Genomic DNA, 23,594 nt, shown 5'->3' on the forward strand with positions numbered 1-23,594 from the left:
CTCGTAGACAGCACCTCACAATTTAATGCTGGAGGAATTACGTGGATCCAATGCGACTCCTCTGGGAGCACCACTGAAGGGTGCACTTGGTTTCCACTGGAGTGTGCTCCATGCATGTTGCCCTGTGCTGATGTTGCTTTGTATCCTATCACTGTAGTGAGTCTTAGCTGTGCGTATGACCACATGCTGAGTCCTGTGAGTCTTGCGATCCTGGGACTAATCTTAGGGACCTGGAGCCCCAACACAGTAGTTAAAACTAACCTACATAAGATTCCATATGAGGAGAAAAGTCAGAAATTCAGAAAGTGTGCCTGAAAATTTTTTCTATTGACACCCCTCATTCCATATGATCTTCTTCCTAAGGACTACTTCATTTTGTCATTGAGTTTAGTCAGTGAACATGTTTGAAATATAACGTAATCAGGTAGGCACTTCTTGCATATTTATATATTATTGCAAATTCATTTATTGTTCTCTTCTGCCACTAGAACTGAGAGATAAAGGAGAGAGACATAACACAATGTTCGTTCTGTCTCTCTCTCTCTCTCTCCCCCCACCACATAATATGCACACATTTTCCCTGCTTTCTACTATTGTAATAATCAGAAACCAGTACTAACTAGAATTCTTCTTATTGATAAAGTAAAGTGACAGTTGACTTTCATATGGAAAGTCTTTAGGAGTTAACAAATTAAAATTACCTAAAATTAGAGTTAAATTTTTTGGTTGTTTTTTTTTTTAATAATATTCCACCACTGTCCCACTTCTTGGATATTTATCTAGAATATGACTTTCCCTACTATACCAACAGAGAATTTGCTAGAGTTTTTCATATCTACCTCCATTTGCAGGGACTCTTTACTTGCTTCCTTATCAGGACAAGAAAGAAGCAGAAGTGCTGCTAGGAAATAACATCCGCCAGAGCATTTGGGGAGAGAGTACAGGACAGAGATTGGATGCAGGAGTGGCTGCTGGCCACCAGGGACTTTACCTGCTGCTCTCCGCCTGGTAGGACTCAGATTTTGTCTGCAAGTGTTCACCTCACATACACTTTGCCTTTTTGATTCAGTAGGATAACCTTCATGCTTTACTCTGAAGAAAATTGAACATAGAGCAAATAGAACATGTGAATTTATAGGCAATGTCTATTTCAGACTCCATAAAAACAGATGCTGAAAGGAAGATTAGATGACAAAAATGTTGCCTCCTGACTTGATAGGTAATTACAAGTAAAAAATGAAATGTTTTCCACCTTCTTTTCATTAGTGAAATTTTGATCTTAATTTCATGTTAAACTGACATTAAGTCCTTGATAGGTAGTTGTTATTTAATAGTACCTTTTCTTCCTCTAATAGATATGTTGAGTAAAGAACAAAGTTCTCCTGTTGATTTAGAAAATCAGCTACCTGTTGATCCTAAGCAGTGGCTTAAGCTCTTTTATTGCATTGTAGTTCACAGAGAGAAGCAATTCACTAATTATAAAAGTACATTTTCAAGACAAGCTTTTTTATTCCATGGAACCATTATAGCCACAGATTTGGCTATAATACAAATTATTTGGAAATAGCAAATGCTAATAGGTGTGAAAAGTAAAATAAGTGAGAGCCATTTATATTTTATAACTTAGACTTCCTGAAGGTCTGTGTACAATTTTTTTTTTTTTTTTTTTTTTTTGAGACAGAGTTTTGCTCGTCGCCCAGGCTATAGTGCAGTGGTGCAATCTTGGCTCACTGCAACCTCCATCTCCTGGGTTCAAGCAATTCTCCTGCCTCAGTCTCCTGAGTAGCTGAGATTACAGGCATGTGCCACCATGCCCCGCTAATTTTTTGTATTATTAGTAGAGACAAGGTTTCACCATGTTGGCCAGGCTGGTCTTAAACTCCTGACCTCAGGTAATCCACCTGCCTCAGCCTCCCAAAGTGCTGAGATTACAGACATGAAACATCACACCTGGCCAATATTTCTTTTAAAATACATTTCATATCCATTCACTAACATTGTTTTATTTCTATGCTTTCCCCTCCTCCCCCATTCTGTGTATTTTCTTTTTGGTATAAGAGCAGAGCTCCATATTAAAAATTAAATGGATATATTCAAAATTAACTAGTCTTTCCTTTCATGTACCTGTGTGTTTATTTTCTCTTAGCCATTTTAGTCTTACCAAGTCTTCTGTAAAAGATGCTCTCTACCACTTCTCCCTCTGCCCCACCTGCAGATGCTGATATATCTCAAACTCTGGCCAGGACTCAGCTACATATTGTTTTGGTTAAAGTATTTTAAATGTGCTAATATTCAGTTTCACCATTGGGCAATTCAGTTTTTTCCCACAATTGGAAATTGCCTCTAGTCTATCAGCTTTTAAGTGTATATTCATATCCCACATTTGTACTTGGGGCTCCCTTTCTCATACTTAGTCTCTAGTCCCTGCATTTCTTTTTCCTTCCAACTTGTTTTTCTAAGATACCAGCCACTCTTTTTCTCTATTGCCATTTATTTTTACATTTGAGGAAATTTAAGTTTTTGCCCTTAAAAGTATAAACAATTCTGTAACAAATGAACTAAGAAGCATAGGCCCTACCAAGGTCTTAAAATATTTTCAGAAAAATGAATATTTACTTGTATTAGAAAATATTCATATTTTTATTTCTGAGTATATTATATAAATTTCTGGATATCTGCATTTGCAAATGTGACTGCCTAATCAGACACTGGAAAACTTAGGTTTTAGGCTCACACTGGCTGTTTTTGTTTGTTTTATTTTTTAGTAAGGATGTCGCTAAAGAAGGTAGTTGAGTTTACAGAAGTAACAAGTGGTTAGTTTTCAACAGAAACAAATTAGTTATAAGAACAGCATAATTCATAAAAAGTGTGTTGTGTGGCTCACACCTGTACTCCCAGCACTTTGGGAGACTTGAACTCAGGAGTTCAAGACCAGCCTGGGCAACATAAGGAGATCCCATCACTATAAAACTAAAATAAAAAATTAGCTGGGCGTGGTGGCACATGCCCGTAGTCCTAGCTACTTGAGAGGCTGAGGCAAGAGGATCACTTGAGCCAAGGAGTCAGAGGCTGAAGTGAGCTATGATCACACCACTGCACTCCAGCCTGGGCAACAGAGTGAGACCCTATCTCTCCTAAAATTAAAAAAATATTAATAACTGTATTACAAATGTAATGATTTTAGTACCATCCAGGCTCTGCTCTAGGGGTAGAAAGATGGGTGTTTTGGAGCCCCTGTACTCAGCTGGTTATACTGTAAGGGATTATCTGAGATTACATGTGGCACATAGATATAAAATAGAATGTGATAAAAAACACACAAAAAAAGCAGAATGGGACTTCTGAACAGATCACAGAATTCAAGAGAGAGAGAGAACATTTGATAGGTGGGCCACAAATGCTTCCCCAGCAGATTGATGACAGAATTCCAAGTAGAAGAGGTAGCATAAGCAAAACAGTGGTGGTGGGAGTATATGGTGTGTTCACTGAAAGCAAAGTTCTCTAGTTCTGGTACCGTGTCAGTGTCTATGTGAGAACTAAGACATGCAAGGTGGATTGGGACAGCTCTCAAATGATAGCATTAAAGAATTTATGCTTAAATCATTTAGCAAAGGGGTCCACTGAGGTTTTGTTTGTTTTGTTTGGGTTTGTTTTGTTTTGTTTTGTTTGAGACAGACTCTCACTCTGTCACCCGGGCAAGTGGCATGATCTCAGCTCACTGCAACCTCTGCCTCTGGGGTTCAAGCAATTCTCCTGCCTCAGCTGAGTATGGAAGTAGCTGGAACTTACAGGCATGAACCCCTGGGCCTGGCCAAGGTTTATTTTAAAGGAAGGAGTTGTAACGTTGTCAGAGGTGCGCTTCAAAAAAAGCACCTTGACGCCAGAATGTAGTCAGAATGTGAGTGGGATGAAAGGGGTGAATGGGAACGATGAGCACCTATCAAAATAATCCAGTTAGGATGTAATGTGAGCCATTACTAAGCTTGGGAGAATAGGTATAAAGAGACAGGCATATGAAACTCTCTCAACTCTTCGGGCCTGGATTTCAGAAAAATAGTGGGAAATAGAGAAAGCAGTAGAGGACACTGATGGGGTTTGGATGGGTGTGAGCAGGCAGGAGTGCTTTCTGTGAAAGGATTGCTTGACTCAGACTGCTTGTTTGAATCCTAGCTTCAAACATTACTCACTTTATGATCTTAAACAACTTTGGCGCACCTCAGTTTTCCCATCTGTAAAGTGGGTTTGATAATAGTATCTCAAGCCTGATTTGGGTATAGATGAACATAATACATATATATTACCAGTATCCTACTTGGCTCATTGTCAGGACTCAGCAATGTGTAGGTACTAGTATTTTTCTTTCATTTTCTTTGCTCTAGCAGGTAGTTGCTTTTAATCCCATTTCACATGTGAGTAGACCAAGCACAGACTGTATTGTTTAAAGCCATCTGTTAGCCTGAAAATAGCATTTTAGTTAAAAACAGACCTCTGTGCCTTTATGTGTTCTAGGTTTGGATTTAGTTTTGTTTTGTTTTCAGAATTCAGATAGTTCTTTTTGAGCAACTGATTACATTGATCTGTAGGCCAGATCCCTAAAGACATCCTTAGAGTTGAAGTTTTCCTTAGAAAATAGATTGAACAGATGCAGGACAGAAATTAGAAATTGCAAGAAGGAGGGAAAGACCAGAAGATACTTCAGGAATTAATAAATATAAAAAGTTATTTGCAGAAGATAACATGAAGGAAGAAAGTATGTGCCCACACACATTTATAATTGTAATGGTATGACCAGGCATGGTAGCTCACGCCTGTGATCCCAGCATTTTGGGAGGCGAACGCGGGTGGATCACCTGCGGTCAGAAGTTCAAGACCAGCCTGGTCAACATGGTGAAACCCAGTCTCTACTGAATATACAAAAATTAGCCAGGCATGGTGGTGGGCGCCTATAATCCCAGCTACTTGGGAGGCTGAGGCAGGAGAATTGTGTGAACCTGGGAGGCAGATGTTGCGATGAGTCAAGATCGCGCCACTGCACTCCAACCTGGCAACAGAGCGAGACTCTGTCTAAATAATAATAATAATTGTAATGATTCATTATTTCTGTGTCTAATATTAAGCTGGCTCATTTAACTCATTTATTCACTCCATAGGCCTTTACAGAACTGCCAACTGTATGAGAGACAGTGTTGCAGTTTGCTAATTTTTTGTACACTGGGATTTACCTTTGATCAAGAAAATGTACCACATAAAGGTAATCTCATTCCCAAAAGCATTTTCTAAGAATAATAGGTAACTTACCGGTACTTGCAGGGTAAAAAACAACGAAGATTAAAATATATGCATTTTGCTAAAACTGTCATTCTTAGCTTGTTCTCCACCCCTAGCACACTAGTAATGATGCTGCCACCCTGCACCATCGGTCCTGGGGAACTAGTTTACATTTTTAGGAAAAGCACTTGACCAGGTCAGGCCAGCTAGATTCTTGTCCCAAGTCAGCTACTTACACTTTAGCCTCCTGATCTTGAGCAAGATACTTACTTGTTAATTTCCTCCTATGTAAAGACAAAACATAGCACTAGATGATTTCTAAGCTGCCTTCCAATTCCTACATTCATACCATTTATAAACTCCATGAGCATCGACTCTTCCTGGCAGTGGGGATATCAAGGACAGTAAACCTGAAATAAAGAGACCTACTTGACAGAGAAATATAAGCAGATCACTGAAATACAAGCAGATCACGAAAGGGGCAGGTCATTCTTAATGGAAGTGGGAAGGTGGAAGGAAAAAGGTAGCGTAGGAAACATTTCATGGAGAGGTTAATTTCAGTGGGCTTTGAAGTATGAAAATGGGCATTCCAGAAAGGGAGAGGGGTGCAGAAGTAGGTGAGATTTTGCAGTGTTCAGGATCATTTATGGCAAGTAAGTCTTTGTAGCTGGAGCTTCAGAGGTCTTGGCAGGAGATAATGTTGAAAATGTAGGTTGAGTCTACATTGAGGGGACTTCAGATGCCAGGTAAGAGGATTTATTATTTAATCTGTGTGCAATAGGGAGCCAGGAAAGGTTTGCTAAGAAGGGGAGTGAAATATTCCCAACCTCGTTTTTTTGAAATTTGATGAAAGTGTGTAGAAAGTGGATTAAAGTGGGTAGGGAAATCCTGCTGTTTTCTTAATGGCTATCTTCATCTGTTAACTTATACCCAGGTACCTTTTGGCATGTATATTGATCCTTCCAGGATTGCTCCCCTTTCTGTAACCAGCACTGATTTCACCAACTCAGTAAAATCCCGTTGGTGCTTACCTTCTTTGAGGTGACACCATGAGTTTATCGCTGTTAATTGTGTCCCCTAAACACACCTTATTTTCCCCAGGCTGCGAAATAGATATATCATTAGCAAAGGTAAAAAGGCAACGAAATCCAGCCTTAAAAGATAAAGAAAGTTAATGATTTAGAAATTCACTTTCCTCAGCCTTATATCCATAGATAGCCTAGATAGTTAAATAAATCAGGAAAGATTTTAACCCTTTATTGGCTGTCACAGTAATGTCTGTCTTAACTGGCATCTCAGTCCCCTTAACTGCAAAGACTAAAAGAAAAGAGTATGGTGCTTCCGTTTTTGCCTGCAGCACCTGCTCAGGTGAAGTTGCATTGCTTTCATGCAGGACAGACACTGAGATTACTCTCTGGGGATCAGACCCCAAGGGGTTGTGCTTAGACTCCCTGGGCGAGGCCTGTCAACTTCTGGCTTTCATGTTTCCCTTTCCTTTTGCTGCAGCTGTTTCTTCCAGCCTGTTCAGCAAGTGCACCAAGAGGTACTGTATGGTGTACATGCATGTTTCTACCAAACAGCTTTATCATCAGTGTTACGAGCCTCTCTGTACAAACCCGTGGCTGTCATAAGGTGATTTGATACAAGCTTTCTGCATGCCCAATTAATTGAGAGTTGAAAGCTATCCTTCAGATTGGTGTGGCCCTATTACTTATGCTTGCCAGTTATCAGCCACCTTGGTGTAATATTTTACATTTGAAAATGTTTTAAGATACTCAATAAATGGCAGTCATCTCAGGAAGCCAGATGTTTCTTCCTGTTCTCATACAAACATTTATTTACCTGATAATCTGCAGAACCATAGATTTCAGATTAAAAACAAATTCTTCTAAATTATCTGCAGTTGATGCAGTCTGTGTTTTTTAAATTATTATTTAAAGATGCTCATTTTGTCCTAATTTTCCCTGTAAATTTTATCAGAGCAGATGTGGTCACTGTGATGCAGCAATGGCCTAAACTAATTTCACTGATGTAAACATTATTAAACAATTTCAAATGCAACTTTGGAAACATTGTTTCTGAACCTGTTTAATAATGTTTAAAAATGCATCAATGAAATTGGCTTAGCCTGTGGCCTTTATTACATTATCTGTTCTCAATTACAAAGATTCTGTGTTTTATGTCTGAACTAGTTATAAGTCACTGAAAAAAATGATCCCAGCTGAAGAGTGTGGCTTATACCTAACCCGTTTAATTTGATTTAAAATTGATGAACCTTGGAAAATACTTCCAGAATGCCATATCAGCTATCAAAATAATAGGAAATATATTCAGGTCATCATATTGGCATTACAATTTTAGTTAACCCACCCCCGCCCCACCCTGCCTTTAACTTTTTTTCTCATTACTTTTCACCTCCCACTCACCCCCATTTCCGTTGTTGTGATTCCACTACTAAATTCCAAGCTATCATTCCAAAATGCAACATAAAACATTAAATATGTTTTTACTAATTGTGATCCACTAAAATTTAAGCTCTGTGCTGAAGCTTTTTTATTTTTATTTCAGAAGTAGTATTTAAGTGATGACATGCAGTAATTTGTTCATTCTTCTGTCAGTATAATTTACAAGGCAATGGCAGATAAACATAGCAATACAAGATTCATTTACAGTGACACAATGGCAGATACACAGAGCAGAACCCTGCCTATGAGATAAAGTGGACTGAGTGACTTATGCAGTAATTAGGGGATAATTGTCATTAACCTCACAAACAGTAGTTTACCCATATTGTTTAAAAGGCTCCAGGATGCATAATGACAAGGTAATCTGTCAAAGCGCTAGGGGGAAATATTAATAAGATTTGTGCAAGCCTGGATAGAAAATATGCAGAAAGCGGCCACATTAAGCTAATTGGTGGATGAATATACACTTGTAAAAGTGCTTCTAATGGCACGTTTGCTGCTCTCCAAATGACTACCGTTAATGTGGAGAAGTGGGCTGCTTAGAAAGTCAGGACTGCTGGGACGAGAGGGTATTAAGGCACGCAGACGCCGTTATTACCTTGTGCTCTGTAATGTACGCTTTCTCCTTTTATCCTTTTTCATTTTGAATTTCTGAGTTTTTGTTATAGTAACATATATTGATTGTTTACTCTGATTATTCTGTTTTTGATCTATATTTGTTCAGTCAGCCACCAAACCCCAAACACCTCTCTTTTGTGGCCCAATAAAATATATAGTCTCTATGTTGATAGTGGCTTATAAATATACGGAAACACAAACTATTAATGCTATGTGGATTTATAATTATACACACATGTGTTTGTGTGGGTGTCTTTTATAGGAACACATTTAATCTGAGCAATCAAAGGAAAGTAGATCCATCAACAGCCTTGTGTATGTGTTACAAGTAATAATGTGTTGTTCCCTGATGAATGCTAAAGCAGGAAATTAATCTTTGTGTTCTACGGCTATTCTTATACCCAGAAAAGAACAAAGTTAAGTCTCCTCATACATCTTTCTGTTCAATCACACACTCAGTCCTCAGTGTGTTTTATGGAATACTCAGTCCTCACTGTTTTATGGAATACTGCTTAGTGAGTGTTCCATCCCTTTCTCCCCCTACTCCCTCACATCCTAATGAATATGTTAAAGTTCCTTGGGGTTGTTCAGTCAGCTTCAGTTGTAAAGTAATTCAGAGTATAATATGTGAAGTAGAATCATCCATTCAAGCTTTGGAAGTTCTATACCAATATCAGTAATCTTTTTGTGCAGATGAAACCTCAAAGATTAGAGATTGTAGCCTTGAATTGTTCAAGTTTTGGCCCTTCCTTGATGTGTAAAATCACCATCATCATGTAAAGAAAATTTTTTGCACCTGTTTTTGCTATTTTTCAGACATTGTGGGAAAGCATGTCTGGAAATGCAAGGGACTCTGGCGTTTATGTTTAGAAATGTAAAGCCCCAACAAGTATTTAGAAACTATCTACAAATTTAGTAGCAGAACTTTGGTTATGCAAGGAGAGGAAAGCTAGAAAATGTAGACCTCAAAGAAAAAATTTCAGAGAGGGCTCTGGTGAGTTCTGTTTATTGTAAAGCAAGCAGATTTATAGCTGTCCTAAGACCAGGGTTTTATCTTTATGTCTGAGTGGACAAGAAAACAAGGCCACTGCAGGGACTGTCCCTTTGTTTCCTCCTGTTTCTAGTGTTTTCCTTAAGGATCACAAATGGTTCCTTTGCTGTTCTAAAGTATAAAATAAGTACCCTCCAGAATCTCTGCTAGTTATCATCTCCATGTGAAGAACTATTAAAGGGTTTGAGGTGAGGTTCTTGTATACAAATACTGCTAGTTTTTGGAGCTGCAAAGATTTCCGAAAGACTACAGATATTTGTTTACATAGTTTTATTGATATATAACATTTATTTTGTTATCTTCAAGTTGCAGAATTTTCACAAACCCTACTGGTATGATTCGGGGGTTTCCAAGACCTCTTAGGGATTCCTTGGGCAGTTTCCCTAGTTTTCAAGCAAAATTTTTAGTTGAACTGATTGATCATTGAATTGACTAGGAGTCAAAGTTAATCCAAAAGAATTAGTGACTCTAATCACATCAGTGATAAGCAGCACCAGACAGAAACATCAAGGGAAACATCCAGAATATATGATAATACAGGAACTTGCAGATAAAGGCATACTTTCAGTCATATACACATATTCTAAAAATACGTTGGTTACACAAGTTGGTTAAAAGTAAAAGAGTTTTAACATTTTAATTAAAATTATTCATGTGTTCAGATTCTAGGCATCAATAGTAGAATAATAGAATTGTAAACCTGGGTTTTTATTAAGGCTTACAGATTTTAATACGACTCTTCTTTACATGTGAACATTAATTTTATTTTCCTCTAAGGTCGAATTTGTGTATGTTATATTTAGCCTAATCAAGATATAAAATCTGCTTTAGCCTAAAGGTATAGGGCTAGGTATTCTGTGCTTAAGTTAAGGACTCATAGCTAATTTGATTTTAAAGATTGGTATACTGGGAATATCAACTGGATTTAGGATTTTCTATTTGGAAACTTAAATTATTCCTAAGATATTCTTATTAAATATTAAAATATATTGTGTCTGTAGAAGTTTCTCAGGTTTGATTTACAATGGAGCGAAGTAACTTGAAAAATACTTTGGAATCTTTGAAGTGCAGTTCCAGACATTGCAGAAAGTAATTTACTCCTTTGAATTTTTTTATATGGCAAAGCAAGGCACCTGCTTTATTTATTTGCAAACAAATGCCCATAGAGGAAATGCATATGGCTGGTTTTAAGCTAGACAAGCTAAAATTCCTCAGTACAAGGAAGAAATCCTGACAGGCCTTTAATAGAGCTTAGCTGGAGCTTCTATGATTAAATATGTTGTAACCCCAGAGTGATCTATCATAATCACTGTTTTTAAAATAAAAACGCTGTATAGACTGTTACTGAAGAAAAAAGGGATAGTACTCTATGAATTATACATTCTTATCTGGTCCATAATCAAGAACATTCTGTAACAGAGAATTTTTAAAATCAAATGTCAAGCAATATGTTTTAAAAATCACAAGACCCACATGAAACTAGTGCCCTGGCATTTTGGTTATGTTATTTTTGTTAGAGGGGTGATCATTTTTGGAGAGTATATTGTTCAAATTGTGAATACATTACTTCTTTAAAAATATATCCTTTCCATTGGGAAAATTTTTTAAAATATGGATCAGAAAAAAATATAAATATTTGTATACTGGAAAATATATCAAAGCCACTACTTCAAAGTTACATAAAATTGCTGTGTTGCTTCTTCCTTCTAAGAACTAGAGTCAAGGGCCGTGCTCCTCAAACTTCCACTTTTATCCAAGGAGAGGCATTTTTTGACTATGTACTTTTTTTTTGCAAGTAGTTTGATATGCCTCACCTCATTATATCAACATTCGCTAGGTTGGAGCACTTTGAATAAGACTGATTTATAATGAGAGTAATATATAATAAGAGTGAGTCAAGGTCAGTAGTTTCTGTATTCATGTGTGTGTTTGTGTACATGCACATGTGTGAAATGAGTAACCCCTTTGTAATATCAATCTTTATATGCAGTCAGTGTTTACAGGAAGAAGATTTTAATGTTAATGTTAGCATGTCAGCTAACAAAGACTAATAAGGGATTTATCTTGATGGGAACTTCTTTAATGCAAAGTTTTCTGAGAGTCCCAACATTCTAACCAATGGTGGATATTCCTGTAGCATTCATGTCCCCTTGGGCAGAGGAAGAATAGGAAAGATATTTCAAATTAAGTCTTTTATTATCTGGACGAACTGCATTTAGCATTAGCTGTGTAATCACAGCAAGCTGGTATACACCTATCTCTAATGTTTGCATACTTACTTCGTGACAAAGGCAGTTTGGGGTGGATGAGGAAAGCATATTTGTTCACATAGATCAATGTTAACAAGTGAAGTCCAGTCTGAATTTTTATTTGGAAATCATTCTTTCTGCCCATGCCACACCCTGAAGACTCTTGCTCATGGGGCATCTCTGTCCTAGAAAGGAGAATAGGGATGTGATTGGTCAGCATTGTATTTTGAAGGTAAAGTGATGCTGTTGAGAAATTCTGCAAAATAACAAATTTCCAAATCATGGAAATTGAGTAGGGCTTTCATTACCCAAAACAAATGTTGATTAAAAAAAAAAAAAAGAAAGTTCTAATTTGAACCATTTGGTACAACCAATATATGAATGAGTATGTTTCATTCTGCCTACAAATATTACAGTTGTTCCAGCTGGCCTCCTAGAAACATTAGCCGAGATTTTGGAAAAGCACAGTCACATAAAAGAGCTTTGTGTGAATAGAGAACGGTATAATTTTGTTTACTTACACAAGCAAACTGCTCTGATGTATATTGTGTATACTAGCAGTGCATCTTTCTTCGTCAGTGCCCAGCAAGAAATATGTGTTTAATGTAAATCTGCTAAAACAAATAAACATGCCAAGTTCTTCTTCCACATAATTTTAAGTGTTTCTCAGAAATTATCACAACATTGCTTGAAAAATTTCCCTAAATGCTTCCCAGAATCTATTGTTTTCAATAAGAATTTTTTTGTGTGGCCATTTTTATTCTTCTCCCCATCTTGCCTGCTCATACACACACATGCAGGCACATAGACACACAACATTGACCCGTGCACACTTTGGAAAGCCAAGTCTTACAAATTAGAGAGAGAAACATAATGTAACAAAAAAGGGAAAAAAATGAAATAGTAGGGAGCAGTCAGATCAGTTAAACTTTTTGACTAATAAGAGTTTAAATATTGGCTTTACAATGACAATTTAAGGTTGAAATATCTGCTTATTACATATGTACCTACCTCAGTTACAAAACAGGTAACTAGCAGGAGAATGAGAGAGAAGAGGACTGCACATATTATGTATAAGTGTTTCCTTCAGAACTGTTTGTAATGCTTAAAGGTTTCTCTTCCACAGAATATCTCCCTGAAACTCCTGCCTTCAGCACTCAGAGCCAGCTCTCTCCAACCCACATGTGGGATCTAGGAGTTTTCCCTTTGCTGACCCCTAGCTAGAAGTTTATCGAATGCCCCTGTTCATATTACCTGACATGATGGTCTGAGCTCATCACTCACTCCTGAGGTGATCCAGAAGTTAGATGATATATCTCCTAATTTCTGGGTCGCATTCTGATACATGTCCACCTAACCAAGAGGTCAGCACAAAGGCAGGTGGAGGCAAGCAAAGGTGGATTATCAGTGTCTTATAGAGTGTCTGTGAAGGTGTATGTACATAGCACATGCCTGCTACATATTGGTGGTAGTTCTGTAGGGAGGCAGTCTCCATAGTTTTATGGTTACACACCCCATTAGTAAAAATATATGAGCATGTACCCTCATATATGTATATGTAAAGCTATTTCTAAACTGTGTGTGTGTGTGTGTGTGTGTGTGTGTGTGTGCTATTAGCAAAAAAAAACCACCTTTAGGTAAAAATAAATAGGAATTTTCTTGTTGACTCACCATGTCACAGTGGATTGTCTTGCACACTCCACTAATAGGAGCAAATGGGAGCATGTGTACCTGTGATTTGGCCGTGCTGTAATACAGGAGGCAAGGAGTGAGGTGGCTTATAAACAGTGGAAAGCTGTAAATGTTGAGTTATGTGTGTGAGAGTTCAAGCAATTTGCATGATTTAGTTTTTTGAATCAACTTCATTGAAGTATACTTTCCATACAATAAAATCCAGCAATTTTAAGTGTACAATCTATATGGCCATAGAAACCTCAGCACAATCATGGTGTACAACATTCTCACCACCCCAAAAAGTTCCCTAGTGTTGTTTTGCACTCAGTCCCTTTTCTCCACCCTATGCCCCTGGCAACTACTAATCCACTTTCTGTTCCCATAATCTTACCTTTTCCAGAATTTCATATGCTTGGAACAGTAGAGTATGTATGTCCTTGGGTCTAACCTCTTTCATTCTTAGCATAATGCTTTTGAAGAATTGTCCATGTTGTAGTGTATGTCGGTAGCTTAACTCTTTTTATTGTGCAATACTATTCCATTGTATAGATAGCTCATAATTTCTTTACCCCTAAGACTTGAGCATCTAGAAAACCTGGTAAAATTTATGATTTCAGTTTTGCATAGCACTGTCTCATCAATTTTTAATTCAGCAATTACTGTTTCATTTTACCTAATGGTATACTTAAGTTAGGTAGGCTTGAAATTCGGTAAGTTACCTACCTTCTACCCTATTCCTCTTGCTTTGATATTTGAATTAACACAGAAGGAAAAAGACTAGAAAAGTACAATAGGAAACTGGTTATGAAAATAAATTGCCAGTGTGGTTATGATGAAATAATTTCTTAAGATAGCACATTGTGCCAATGTAGACATGAAAAAATAAACACATCTCACAAAACTCTGATTTTGTTTTAGGTAGTCAGCAGTCCCTGCAGGTCAGTGTCATTTAATTAAAAGCTCTACAGTTATATCAAGGGGGAAATACTTTTAGTTTTTAGCTAATCATTTGAGTATTTTCCTTTAAATTATGCCTTAAACTTGACTGAAAATAAGTACATATATATAATTGAATCTTTTACACTTACAGTGTTTGCTTCTTGTTTTGCCTTTTTTTTTTTTTTTTTTTTTTGAGACAGAGTCTCACTCTGCAACCTTCAATTCCTGGGTTCAAGCGATTCTCATGCCTCAGCCTCCCAAGTAGCTGGGATTACAGGTGCCCTCTGCCACACCGGGCTAATTTTTTTGTATTTTTAGTAGAGATGGGGTTTCACTGTGTTGGCCAGGCTGGTCTCGAATTCCTGACCCCAAGTGATCCGCCTGCCTCTGCCTCCAAAACTGCTGGGATTACAGGCATGAGTCACCCTGTCTGGCTGCTTATTTCTTAGCAATTTGACTACTGGAGCAAAGAGGCCTTAGATCTGTGCTCTGTGCAGTGTTTCTTCCTCATTTCCATTCTTGGACAGAAAGAAAGCAGTTGTTTTCCTATGTGCTGTGATGTAACTTGTAGCCTGCCATGAACACAGGTGGGCTCCATGTTGGACTGAGCCTGAGGTCCCTCGACAGTCTGATTATCCCAAAGCCCCTTATTTGGTTTCTCTTCCATCTCTTCACATCCGTTCCTTCCCTACTTTCCCTCTTTCCCAATAAGAGAAACCAATCAACCTTTTTTTTTTACTTTGATTTTAAAACTACAAATCATTAAACTGCTTTGATGTGGAAAAGGACTCAAATGAAACCATTTAAACCATGCATTTGATCCTACAACAAAACGTTTTAAAAAGTCACTTGGCAGAGCCATACAGGAACAGGGTGCCAGATTTCTACGAGTGATAATCACCAGTTCCAATGAAGCAACAAAAGGAAGTCTTTTTATTTCAAATGTGTAGATGTAAATATTTTAAGTCTTTTATACTTTTTCTCAACCCTGTAAAACTGGTTTATAAGTCTGTATTATTTGGTGTTACTCAACTTTTAATTAACAGTATAGCCAGTTATTTTCACAGGAAATCAACACTTATAATAATACCTTGCATTTAACTTAACATGGTAAATCTTATCCTCATTTTGTCAATAACATTTTTCAACCTGAAGGGTTAAAAGTCACTGTACTCTGGTTACAAATGGGAAAACCTAAAAGAATTGACTCAGTAACTACAAAACTGCATGGAGGGCCAAGAGCTCAGTTATATACTCTGATGTTAACATATTATTCATGCAGAAGACCAGTGGCCCAGCATGAGTTGGTCGGTAGTTGGGATCTTCATCCTGGCCTAACAGACTGATTTTTTGTTTTATTAGTGTTTACTCCACGATAATACCTAATTCTTTTTATAACTCTAATTTACTTTTGTAAAGTTTGACCATTTACACTGTTTGCGAGGAGGACTAGTTTTTCCCATACTTAAGTTAAATACAATAAACATAAATTGACTGAAAAAATGTGTCATGACTTTAGTTGTTGTAGCAGTATCCAGTTGTCCTAAATTTTCCAAATGGTTACTTTTGTTGCAGATGAGTTAAAAAAAGAAAAAAGCCATCCAACTGACACTGGTCCATTTTTGAATAGCAGTATAGACCATGCATAGAGGTCGTTACTTTCACAGAAGAGTCTTAAACTAGTGTTTCAGAATCACAGTACCAAAACATACTTATTTCTATCACAAAGATCTTCAGAAAAAACCTTGGCATTTCTGTTTTCCCTTTGATGCTTTCTAACTCCCTTCAACCAGGTTAAAGATACAGTAAAACTGGTAGCCATTCTTAGCATCCAGCTTGCACACTTGTTAGGTTGTATAAGATCAATTTGTTTCTTGTTGCAGTCTCTCCATTTATAAATGTGATGAATTAGATACTCTTGATCAAATTGATAATGACTTTTTATTTTTTGAGACAGACTCTTACTCTGTTGCTCAGGCTGGAGTGCAATGGCACTATCATGGTTCACTGCAGCTTCAACCTCCTGGGTTCAAGGAATCCTTCCACCTCAAACTCCCAACTAGCTAGGACTATAGGCACGGACCAGCACACTTGGCTAGTTTTTTAATTTTCGTAGAGCCAGGGTCTTGCCATGTTGCCTAGGGCTTAAGCCATCTTCCCACATTGGCCTTCCTCAATGTCAGGATTACAGGCATGAGCCACAACACCCAGCCAATGATGACTTCTTTGGAAAGGACACCTATGGCACTATCAAGGGGAAATCTAGTTTGGTGTTATTGAGCTGTATGTCCCGTTCCTAAGTATATTTGTTTGCAAATATGCTTTGTTGTTTATCTGTGTAAGTATAAATTGCTGCTTCTATTACCACTGTAAATGAAACTTCTCTTTTATGATTCAGGAACTATCAGAGTTCTAAATCATACTTACCTGGATCTCTTTCACCGGAAGCAAGTGGTTTAATGTAACAGACTCCATTTTAGCAGAGACAACAACTGAGCGCTAGAAGACAGTCTGAAAGGCAGTAGTTTTAGAAATAGTAGCGAGCATTGTGGCAGGCCAGGAGAAACCATATGGGACTGCTCTGTACTGTTGGGAGAAAGAAGACAGAAGGGTGATGGAAATGAGATGCCTCAGGTGGGATTGATCAGTTGCTATGGTTTCTGAGGTGCATTTTAATACCAGAGGCTGTCAGTTGTGTAAGTACTTCATTGACATGTAGATTTAGGTACAGGCTACCTTGGAAGAACCTGGGGAAGATATGACTGTACGTTGCTCAGATTGGGGCTCAGCCTGAGAAATTAATCTGTAGTGAAAGGCTCTGTAAAAGGACACTCAAGAGAGTAGATTTGATGGTACAAGAAAGATGGTACAGAAGAGGACATTATAACATTCTAGAGAAAGACTTCCTCAGAAGTCCTGCTCTTTACTACCACAAACTCAATGGGCTTACCTGGGAAATGGCATCATGGAATGACAGCCACTGAGTACTGTTGACACACTCTGAACTTAAGAGTCAGAATTTTTGTGTTCAACTCCTGGGCCTCAAATTAATATCTTGGCAACCTTAACAACCTATCTTAGCTTTCTTCTCTCCTGATTTCTCATCTGTTCTCTGAGCTCTGAAAGTTATGATAGGGGTCAAATGAGATAATCTATTTAAAAATCACAAATTATTTCTCTATTTACCTATAGCACCAACATTCTTCCATGTTACCCCTGTTCCAAAAGTAGGATGTGAACGATACCAACTGCTATGAGTGAGGTTTTGAAAATGCTGATGGCAGGACTTCAGGATCATCTGGGGTTGCCATATACCTGCACCCTTTTGTGTTTGACAGTTTTCTTAGGAATGGACACCCACATGCACGTACTTACACATATTCTTTATGTAAAATGGTAGGATGCTAGGAGTGAGCCTTACAAAGCGGGGCACATAACTATCAGGGCTTTTTAAAAAAAGTAATTCAAGTAAATGACAAATACCCACTTAATCGAACTAGCTGTGATGATTCAGACCATAGGGCAGTGTTTCAGAGAGAATTTTATGTCCACAGGTTGCGGAGAGACTTTTCCCTTGCAAAAGCAGTACAGATCCCTTATGCCTCTAATCATGCTTCCTCTAGTGTAACATTCTACATAATCAAAGCACAGTGACTGAAACTGGAAAATTCAGATGGGTATAATATTACTAACTAATCTAGAGACTTTATTCAATTGTTGCTAATTTTCCCACTAATGTCTTTTTTCTGGTCTGGGATCACACAACTTTATTTGATTAGTCCCCTCTAATCTGGAACCATTCTTTATTTTTAATAAATCTTTCCTGAACTTTACACTTTGAAGAGTACTATCTACTGTTTTGTAGAATGTCCCTCAATTTTGGTTTGCCTGATGATTTCTGATGATTGGCTTGAGATTTTGAAGTTTTTACAGTGTGTTTGTCCATTAAAGGAAGAGTTTTAATGGACTCACAGTTCCACATGGCTAGGTAGGCCCCACAGTCATGGTGGAAGGCAAAGGAGGAGCAAAGTCACATCTTACATGGCAGCAGGCAAGAGTATGTGCAGGGAACTTTATAAAACCTTTATAAAACCATCAGATCTCATGAGACTTATTCACTGTCATAAGAACAGCACGGGAAAGACTTACCCCCATGATTCAGCTAACTTCCATCGGCTCCCTCCCACGACATTTGGGGATTATGGGAGCTACAATTCAAGATGAGATTTGGGTGGGGACACAGCCAAACCATATCATTAGAAGAATGCCACAAAAGTGATGTTGTGCCCTTCTTACTGTGTCCTAACGAGCGGTACATGATGGCGTGATTTCCATTCACGGTGGTAAATTCGATCACCCTTTTAAGATAAGGTCTGTTAGGTTTTTCCATGATAATGTTATGATTTTCCGTTTGTAATTAATAAGTATCTTGTCATTTTGTTTTTAAGAAGATACTATGCTTTCTTAAATTCATGATCAGGGTTGGGGCAAGTGTCATTCACAGAGGGATGCAAAGTGTGCCGTCGCAATGGGAAGAAATGGTGCCCTAGAAAGTGATGGAGTCATTATTTAAGTGTTTGAATAGATTTCTCTCAATCCATGCTGAAATGGATTGCCTGACATTACATTGCAGGATTTTAAAGTCCTACCTCCAGGCAAATCTCATAGTTACTAGCAAAAATGAAAGTGTGAAATGCTTTTTAATGTATATTTAACAACACATAGTCTGGTGATTACTGATGTGTATTCTCTGTGGACTCCCTTTGCTATCAGAGGAGGATGCTGAGAGACAACTTTTTACACATTTATTCTATCTAAATCCATCACATGTTTACTTTTTAGATATCTATGACTGTCATTTATAACAAGATCATAAAAAGTCAAATACATTAAGTCTAACTCAAACTTTGAATCATAGAATTACAACCAATTTTCAGGAAAAGTACAATTACCTTTTATGAGTGATGTTTTTCTTACTCTTCCTTATGAAATTGCCTGCTATTAAATGATACTAAAATATAGCCATTCCAAAAAAAAAAGATACAGTTTAGTAACAAGATATGAGGGGTAATGCTACTTTATTCATCTTTTTGATTCAGAAATTCACATAACTCCTACTTAAAGGAATTTTCATCATTGAATCCAGTGTCATGTCTGCTTATGTTGAAGAAGTAAATTTCACAAAATGTACTTAATTCCTTCCTATAGTATCACAGTTTAATAAGGACTAAGGTACCATTTTTTTCATTTATATTGGATTTCACAGCAGGAGTTCACATCTTATACTAATATATGCTAAATAGTTGCATAGTATATAGATCATTGTTGTTAAAAAAGCAGTACTGAAGGCATTTTAGATCACAGAGCCCCAGTGGTCTACATTTTGTTTGCTTTGACATTATTAAACTCAATCTGTTTCTCTAACTGTGACTCTAATTACTACATTTGCATGGCAGAAAAGTTTGCTTTGTGGGTTGACTTTTATTAACAGTGCTTGCATGTTGTTTTCTGCTCTTGCTCTCGGTGTTTTATGAGCACACAGAGCACCTTCAGTTGCATTGAATAATTATGCACAATCAATAAGTTTTTGTGTTTGTCTTTGTTGTTTCTTTGATGTGGCCTCTAGGATGCTGCTGGCAAAGTGCTGGACCGCTGGGCCATCATGTCTCGAGAAGAGGAAATCATCACCCTTCAGCAGTTTCTGCGGTTTGGAGAAACCAAATCCATTGTGGAGCTGATGGCAATTCAGGAGAAAGAAGGACAGGCCGTGGCTGTACCATCTTCAAAGACAGACTCAGATATAAGGACTTTCATTGAGAGCAATAATCGCACCAGGAGTCCCAGCCTCCTTGCTCACTTAGAGAACAGCAATCCTTCCAGCATTCATCACTTCGAAAACATCCCAAACAGCCTTGCATTTCTGCTTCCATTCCAGTACATAAACCCTGTCTCAGCGCCCCTGCTAGGGTTGCCTCCAAATGGGCTACTGTTAGAGCAACCAGGGTTGAGGCTGCGGGAACCCAGCCTTTCAACTCAGAATGAATATAATGAGAGCAGTGAATCCGAAGTTTCTCCCACACCTTATAAGAATGATCAAACACCCAATAGAAATGCCCTGACCAGCATTACTAATGTGGAGCCCAAAACCGAGCCAGCCTGTGTCTCTCCCATTCAGAATTCTGCCCCAGTCAGTGATTTAACTAAAACTGAACACCCAAAAAGCTCATTCCGGATTCATCGGATGAGAAGGATGGGGTCAGCCTCTAGGAAGGGAAGAGTGTTCTGTAATGCATGTGGGAAGACGTTCTATGACAAAGGTACTCTCAAAATTCATTACAATGCTGTTCACCTGAAGATCAAACATCGATGCACCATTGAAGGTTGCAACATGGTCTTTAGCTCCCTCCGAAGTCGTAATCGCCACAGTGCAAACCCCAATCCTCGCCTTCACATGCCTATGCTAAGGAATAACCGAGATAAAGATTTAATTCGGGCCACCTCAGGAGCTGCCACCCCTGTCATAGCAAGTACAAAATCAAATCTGGCACTCACAAGCCCTGGCCGGCCCCCAATGGGTTTTACCACTCCCCCTCTAGACCCTGTCTTGCAAAATCCTCTCCCTAGTCAGCTGGTGTTTTCTGGGCTAAAGACTGTACAACCAGTTCCTCCATTTTATAGAAGTTTACTCACTCCAGGGGAAATGGTGAGTCCTCCAACCTCCCTCCCAACCAGTCCCATCATTCCAACCAGTGGTACCATAGAGCAGCACCCCCCACCACCCTCTGAGCCAGTAGTGCCAGCAGTGATGATGGCCACCCATGAGCCCAGTGCTGACCTGGCACCCAAGAAAAAGCCCAGGAAGTCAAGCATGCCTGTGAAGATTGAGAAGGAAATTATTGATACCGCCGATGAGTTTGATGATGAAGATGATGACCCCAATGATGGTGGAGCTGTGGTCAATGACATGAGCCATGACAATCATTGTCACTCCCAAGAGGAGATGAGCCCAGGCATGTCTGTGAAGGACTTTTCTAAGCATAACAGGACCCGGTGCATTTCAAGGACTGAAATAAGGAGGGCCGACAGCATGACTTCTGAAGACCAAGAGCCTGAGCGGGACTATGAGAACGAGTCTGAGTCTTCGGAGCCCAAACTGGGCGAGGAATCCATGGAAGGGGATGAGCACATTCACAGCGAAGTGAGTGAAAAAGTCCTGATGAATAGTGAGAGGCCTGATGAGAACCACAGTGAGCCCTCTCACCAGGACGTCATCAAGGTGAAGGAAGAATTTACAGACCCCACTTACGACATGTTTTACATGAGCCAGTATGGACTGTACAATGGTGGGGGTGCCAGCATGGCCGCCTTGCATGAGAGCTTTACATCGTCTCTGAATTATGGCAGCCCTCAAAAGTTCTCCCCAGAAGGTGACCTGTGTTCTAGCCCAGACCCCAAAATATGTTATGTGTGCAAGAAGAGTTTCAAAAGCTCCTACAGTGTGAAACTTCACTACAGGAATGTTCACTTGAAAGAGATGCACGTCTGCACAGTGGCTGGTTGCAATGCTGCATTCCCCTCTCGCCGAAGCAGAGACAGGTCAGTAAATCTCCATTGGCTGCTCCTGCTGGGGGTGGAGGGTGCCAGTTTTCAGTCATGTTGGACTTCACACTAAAAGAAATCCAACTTAGATGTTTTTGATGCACTGTAAAGATTGTCCACAGTGATCACGTGATAACTAGGCTGCCATGCTCATGAAGGATTGTTGCAGTTGGTGCTTGTAATGATTAAGCATGCAGAATCATGTGCCATCTTACCCGTAATGCACGCCATTTTTCTCTGTGCTCTGTGTATATGTGTGTGTATGTGTTCTCATGCATCTGGGTGTGAATAAGTTAACTATGTACACGGTTCCCTGCTTCCCCGTGAACCTTCACTTAGAAGCCGCAGCTTCTGTTATATATATATTTATATATTTATATTTCTGCTTTGCCATGTGGCTTTTTGATTAAATCAATATATTATCTTCATACACACATATTTATCCAATATAGAAACAGAAATTTACGGATGGAAAGAACCATAGGTCCAGGACATCGAGACAGCCTGCATCTCCGTAGGTATAACCAGTAATGTTATCATTCCTTACATGAGTATTTAGTGTGTCCTTGAATTCTTTAAGAGTCATGAAAATATCAGGAGGAAATGGGACAGATGTAATTGTTGATGTGGGAAAATGGTATGGTGGTGTGGGTTTCTTTATGTTAACTTCATAATGGCTTTGAGCACATCTCTAAACTGTAGTCTACCATGGGGATTATTCACAGAAGGGGAGGCATGCATATACTTTGAGGACCAGCACGAATGTATTATGTCCAGCCTTCAGATGACATCACACTCTTGCTATGTAGTTGCAGCTCTGAAACAGTTGGGCTTAAACAGAAGCAGCTGGTCCTAAACCTACAAAGTTCTTTATTAATCCTCAAGAAAATGTAATATAAATGGAATGTATCAAGGTGGTCAGTGGCAGGATAGTGCGGTTATCCTGCATTTGTTGAGATAAGCTTATGAGCAGATCATTTACATAATACACCATCAGCCCGACTCAGGTCACAGGCCAGTTTAGTTCTTCAACCATTATATCAGGTGTGGTTTTTGGTTCTACATTGTCTTTTAAAAATATTTTAGAGAAAATTTATTAACATGGTGGAAATCAATGGAAGAAACACATTAAATTAACTAGAAAGTTTCTACAGAGCCACCACTAGTAAGCAGTAATTCTAGTGCTTGTCAATTGCGTAGAGTTCTTTGGCAAAGTAACATTAAACATACCACTGAAAAGTAGTGTCCTGTCTCTGGAATATTCTGTTTTGTCTTCATATTTGGAGATCAATCCTTTTTTAAATAAAAGTTTGAAGAGTATTTTTTTCCTTTCTACTGAAATAAAAGGGGGCCAATCTTTGAAAAGCAAAATCTTTAAGAAAAATAAGTAACTTTCTTATATAACCCAAAACATGCTTTGAGGAGAAACTATTTTTTAATGATTTTCCCACCCCCATTTACTTTGTTCTGTAAAAGTGGTTTATAGTCATGTTATTTCAGTTCCAAGGTATCATTGACAGTCCCAGAATATATCAGATAAGATGGCTATATTTTGAATAATAAAATACTGTACCCAACCTCCCCCAAGTTGTGAGCAATACTCATTCTTTTAAATTTGAGATAGTACACTACTAATAATGAGGTTAATGCATTGCATTTTTTTAAACAAAAATAAAAGACTCGAAAACCTGCATAAAATATTTATGGAAATGGAGTGTTTGAAGACAAGCC

General features: G+C 38.4%; 1 protein-coding gene across 3 annotated transcripts in view; it reads left to right on the plus strand.

The window, feature by feature from the left end:
- Positions 1-23,594, plus strand: part of BNC2 (basonuclin 2) — a 457,977-nt gene that overhangs the window by 416,327 nt on the left and 18,056 nt on the right. For all 3 annotated transcript variants that reach the window (XM_025359763.1, XM_025359765.1, XM_025359764.1), the window contains one exon: positions 19,891-21,860. In XM_025359763.1, coding sequence (XP_025215548.1) covers positions 19,891-21,860 — 1,970 coding nt within the window. The remainder of the gene's footprint in view (positions 1-19,890; positions 21,861-23,594) is intronic.

The sequence above is a fragment of the Theropithecus gelada genome, chromosome 15, assembly GCF_003255815.1.
Source record: "Theropithecus gelada isolate Dixy chromosome 15, Tgel_1.0, whole genome shotgun sequence".
Lineage (NCBI taxonomy): Eukaryota > Metazoa > Chordata > Mammalia > Primates > Cercopithecidae > Theropithecus > Theropithecus gelada.